This window comes from Crocuta crocuta, unplaced genomic scaffold (genome assembly GCF_008692635.1).
Source record: "Crocuta crocuta isolate KB4526 unplaced genomic scaffold, BGI_CrCroc_1.0 scaffold149, whole genome shotgun sequence".
Taxonomy (NCBI): domain Eukaryota; kingdom Metazoa; phylum Chordata; class Mammalia; order Carnivora; family Hyaenidae; genus Crocuta; species Crocuta crocuta.
This window is the reverse complement of record NW_027551561.1, coordinates 4,488,636-4,494,073: the sequence shown is the minus strand read 5'-3', so window position 1 is coordinate 4,494,073 and position 5,438 is coordinate 4,488,636. Positions and strand designations below refer to the sequence as shown.

Here is a 5,438-nt window from a genome sequence, read left to right as displayed (position 1 = left end):
CCCGCCCTGGAGCCCAGGCAGCCCGGCCCCGGCCCCAGCGCTGGGAGTACCAGCCTGCTCGCTGCCCCCGGGGGAGCTGCCCCTTCCTCGCCCCGGCCCAGGGCATGGTGGCCCTGGGAGGTTTCTGCCTCTTCTCCCCCAGCTCACAGTAACTCACAGTGCTTGCAAGACCAGCCTCCTGCCCCAGCATGCCCCCTTGAACTTCCGCCCCCACCCCAGGAACTCAGCTCCGCCACCTAGGCCGGGGAGTGGGACGGAGATGTCCCCAGAGCAGCACCTTTTTCTTCTTGAAGTGCTGGCGGGCCAGGTAGCCCCTGCAGGCCGCCTGGAACAGGGTTAGGTTCCTGCTGGTTTGCTCGTCCCGCTGTTCCTCCAGCCGAGCCAACGTGCCGGCCCTGAAGAACACCTGCAGGGAAGCGGGCCAGATGAAGGCGGGAGACGGGCTCCAGGCAGCCCTGCGCGGGAGCAGGCAGCTGGCGCAGGAACCCGGCAGGCCTGGGAGGTGGCCCTTGGCCAGGGAAGAACCTGAAAATCCAAAGGAACGAGACAGGAGGGAAGGAGCAAGGAGAGGCCCCGGGAAGGCTGGAGGGAGGAGGGCCAGGCTGGGGCGGGGTTTTGGAAGGAGAGGAATAGGGTGAGAAATCTAACTTCAAAGAGAGATAAAAGGAGAGGGAAGTCAAAGGGAAGAGATCTGGGACAAGAAGGAAATGAAGCAGCCACTGCCAAATGGGGACAGGACACCCCTCAGTGACATCCATGGTGACTTCTTCCCCCCAGACTGCCAGCGACACTGTCCATGGCCCCTGGACCCACAGCCCAGCGGAGGGCCCACCGCAAGCTCCAGCTGCCTGGGATCAGGTGAAGTGGATGGTGGGGAATGTGTGTGGGAAGAGAAAGGTCCAGAAGCCATGCACAGAGAAAGGGTGGGGCAAGGGGCAGGGGGCGCCCTCCCTGCACCCTCCACGCTCAGTTTCATTGTAGACAGTCTCCTCTTTCATGTGCCAACATCCCACCTACACACACACACACACACACACACACACACACACACACACCCAGGTTTCGTCTCATGAAAAAGCCAGTGGAGTGGGCGGGGGGTTGGCCCCATCAAGAGACCTGTCATACAGGTTTTGGGGGCTGGAGGGCAGACGTGTGAGGAACCAGCTGGGCGCCCCCACATCCAGCATTTCCTCTCACTGTTTGGTGCTCTGAGCTGGGGCTGGGTAACATTCTCCCTGCTAAGAGGAGAAGAGGGGGAAATACACAGGTGAGAAGACTCTAGGATCTTCACAGAGGGCAAAGGGACATCTGGGTATATGCCCACCTCCACCTTGCCCAGAACACAGAAAATTCCCTCTTGGGGGGCCAAGAGAAGATGTGAACTTCACAGGAGACACTCAGAACCAATATGTACGGGATCCCCAGGCCTCCCTTTCAGCGAAGAAGTGGGGAGAGGGCCTACACTTTCTGCTGAGAAAGCTTTGCCTCTGGCGACTCCACAGAAACTCAGTCCCCTGGGGCTGGCCTGGGAGAAAGCCAGCTCAGTCCTCTGCAATGCTTCCCCAAATCCCACTCTGGGGCTGAGTGCCTGGGGTCTCCCATGGGCCTGAAGCCCTACCTGAGCCTTCACTTCCCACCGTGTGTGAGCCTGAGACCCCACCAGGGGGTGGGGAATATCCAAGCCCCTCCAGAGGTGGGCGTAGGAGCTAGTGGTCAGTGCACACATCTGACCAGGGCAGAAGCAGGGAGGTGGTGGGTACAGGATGGAAAGTGGCCCCCGTTTGCAGAGTGTCACAACGAGAAGAGAAAGGCTGATCTAGGCACTGGGGCAGGCAACCTCAGACCTCTCCTGAGTGGTTGTACATTAGTAGGGTTAAGAGTCCTTTTGAGGGGTGCCTGGGTGGCTCAGTCAGTTAAGCGTCTGACTTCGGCTCAGGTCATGATCTCACAGTTTGTGGGTTCGAGCCCCGTGTTGGGATCCGTGCTCACAGCTCAGAGCCTGGAGCCTGCTTTGGATTCTGTATCTCCCTCTCTCTCTGATCCTCCCCTATTCATGCTTCCTCTCTCTCTCTCTCTCTCTCTCTCAGAAATAAATAAAACATTAAAAAAAATTGGAAAAAAAAAAGAGTCCTTTTGAGTATTAGATGGAAAGCTCAGGGTCCTGTCCCCTCTACACACACCCATCCATAGAAATTTTGCAACTATCAAGAGACTCTCAGATCCCTGCCTGAACCCTCAGGGTCCTGTGGGCTCAGATCGAGACCTCCTCCTCTGAAACAAGGCGACAAACGTGCGGGATCTTTGCTCACCAGCCAGTCCAAGCACAGCCTAGAGGCCCTGGAATTTCTCTTCCAGATTAGATGTGAGCAAACACCCAGCTTCGCCCCCAGCTCCTCTCTGAGCAGGAGGGTGCCGTGGAGTGGGCCCCCGCCTCGGCCGGGCACCTGGGATGCAGCAGAGGGTCTGAGAGGGTAGCCGGGAAGAGGACCGGCCTGTACAGGCCCTGTCCTGCCCGAGACGTGCCTTGGAGGAGGTGGCGGCCCAATGCCAGCCAGCAGCAGCGCAGCCTGCCAGAGGGGCCGGGAGCCTGCCCACGAGACCAAGATGCTGAAGGGAAACCTTGCACTACAGGCTTTCCAGGGAGGAAACTCAGCTGCTAGCCTCTGAGCTCACAGATAGTTGGGGACGGAGAGGGCTTGAGTCAGACACAGGGAGACCTAACCAGAGAAATGACGCAGGAAGAGTGGGACCACAGAAGACCCAGAGAACAAGGAAAGAAACAGAAAATGATGAGCCAGAAACCAAGGAATAGAGACCCGCAGGGACCGGCAGGGCCCAAAGGAAAAGGGAAAACCAGCAGAGACAGTTGCCGCCAGGGGACGGGGAAGGGAAGGGCAGGACTGTGACTCGGAACACAGAGCAGAGACAACAGGGCGGACAAGCAACCCCAAGCCTTTTCTGCAGGCACGGTCTTCCACCTCACGCTCCCCACGAAACCCTGGGACCCGGAGCTCCTGCCCTCCCTGCTGACGGGTGGAAGGTTCAGAACCCTCTCCGTGGCTCCCAAATGCTTTCCCTCTCACCACAGCCCTCGGGGCACGTACATGGACACCGCCTGTCAAGCCGCCGAGTCTCAGGAGAGAGGGGCGCACGGGGCGCTGCCTGCAGGAGGGACGCTCGCCCGTCCGACCCTGGGGTGTGGAGCGCGATGCGGCGGATGGGTACCCGGGGCCGGGCGTGCCTGCCTGTTTATACGCCACGTTCCATTCAGATGAGGAACCGGGCTTGTGGGCAGGTGGTGCCGGCACAGCCTCACTGTGAGAAAGTGCTTGCTCTTCTGGGACCCGGGTGGCCCCAGAGGACTCACCAAAGGGGGCCCCTGGAGCCCTCCTGCCTTCCTTTGTCCTGCTTTCCTCCCCTCTGTCTCCCCGACTCCCCACAGCAGGACTCAGGCCAAGCTCAGGGTCACCTTCCAATCTACTCCCTCCTGACATCACAGGGGTGTTCACAGCACCGAACAAGCCAGTTATTCAGAGGGAGGGAAAGTCAAGTTTGCTGCGGAAGGGGAGGGCCAGCTGTCTGGACAGGGCAGCTGGAGCACGAGGGCCCGGCTGGCTTCCCGTACGGACAACTCACCCGGCTCAGGCCCATGCAGCAGCTGCTCTTCTCCAGGTCCAAGGACTCCAGCAGCTCCTCCACCGCCTGTAGAGAGAGACTGCTGTCAGGGAGGCCGGGGACCACCCCTGTCTCCACGCAGGACCCTTCCCCATCCTCCACTGAGCCAGTCCGTTACTTATTCCACAAGCACCCTCCATGGGCGTCTGCACTGTCAGGCACTGTGTCAGATTCTGGGGACGTAAAGATGACGACGAGAGGGACAAGTTTTCTTGTTGGGGAATGACACCAGTGAATTAGTTAAGTACACTGAGGAGAGGCACCTAAGTCAGATGAGGGAACCACGGAAGGCATCCTGGAGGAGGTGTTGCTTGTGCGGACTCTTTAGATAGGGGAGAGGGCATTCAGGTAGAGGGATGGGCATGAGCAAAGGCATGGGGGCCAAGACTATAGAATGTGCTGAGGAAACCAGGTAGTTCAGTATATCAGGAGTGGAGGGGGTAGGGCAGCTAAGGTGCAACCAGAGAGGTGGGCAGTAGCCAAAGGGTGAGGCGCCTGTGTGCTTTGAGAGCCACTGGAAGGTTCTCTCAAGGAGGGACGTGATCAGATTTGCATTTTACAGCCATCCCACTGGCGCTGGCGCATGGTGGGAGAATGGACAGAGATTCCTTAGGCAGCTACTGTAGTAATTCACAGGGGAGGAGGCTAGAGCCTGACTCCCAGCGAAGAAAGAGGTGGAAATGCAGGTGCTGTGAAGAAGACAGAGCCTTGCCACACGGGAGGGGGTGGAGTAGACGATGGAGGTTTCTGACTTCTGTAGCTAAACAGTTAATGGCGCCATTCTCCAAGGTGGGAAACGGAAGAGCAAGAGTAGGTGTGCGAGGGGCTGGGATCAGTTTGGTCTGAACACGCTGAGTTTGAGGTGTCATAAAGCTTGCAGGTAGAGAAGTCCAGAGAGCAGCTAGATAGAAAATGCATGTCTGAAGTTCAGGAGAGAGGCCTGGGCTACAGGTATTGATTTGAGAGTCGTCAATACACAGGCGGTAATTGAAGTGATGGGCGTGAATGAGGTTGCCCAGGAAGAGGCTGTAGGACAGAAAGCACAGACGTCCAATGAGGGAGTCTTAAAGGAAGAGAGAGACCTCTACTGCAGGGGCGGGTAGAAGAAGGGAAGCTCAGGGGGGACAAAGAGAGAAAGAATAGAAAGACTGAAGCGAAGCCAGGAGTGGCAACAAAGATGCAGAGGAGAGAATGTTTCCAACAGAACAGAGATGTCACAAGAGACACGTGTGCCACGAAGCACAGCGAGGTGCCCGTTAGCGCTGGCAACATGGAGGCCATGGGGTCACAGGAGACCGGTCTCGGGGTGTCAGGGCCGGGACCCCGGTGGCTGAAGGTGGAAGGGTGCATGGTGGCGGGACAGGGGCAGGCCAGTGACAGACGACAAGAGTCTGGTGTGAGAGAGGGTTGATGGAAGACTCTTTTCCGGGCACAGTATCTACAGCAAGTTCCTCTGAGAGAGAAGAGCCAGCAGAGGTGAGGCTGAGGGAATGGGAGAGAGAGAGAGCAGTTACTACCAATGGAGCAGGCCTCCGGGGAGCCGCTGGGAATGGATTCCAAAGCTCAGGAGGAAGGGACTGGAAGAGGGGAGGGCCGCCTCTCCACCCAGACAGGAGGGCCGAGGAAGAAGGCACCAGAAGAGAGGTGTACAGAAGGCAGAGGTGGAAGTTGGAACCTCAGTTCTCTTAGCGTTTAGAGGCAAGGCCAATTGCTGGGCAGATGACGTGGGAAGGCGTGGGGGGGGGGGGGAGTGGGGTAGAGGA

General features: G+C 58.4%; 1 protein-coding gene across 5 annotated transcripts in view; it reads right to left on the bottom strand.

Moving 5' to 3' along the window:
• Positions 1 to 5,438, bottom strand: part of MYO18A (myosin XVIIIA) — an 85,782-nt gene that overhangs the window by 25,123 nt on the left and 55,221 nt on the right. For all 5 annotated transcript variants that reach the window (XM_077749910.1, XM_077749912.1, XM_077749911.1 and 2 more), the window contains 2 exons: positions 3,637 to 3,702; positions 278 to 406 (listed from right to left, as the gene is read on the bottom strand). In XM_077749910.1, coding sequence (XP_077606036.1) covers positions 278 to 406; positions 3,637 to 3,702 — 195 coding nt within the window. The remainder of the gene's footprint in view (positions 1 to 277; positions 407 to 3,636; positions 3,703 to 5,438) is intronic.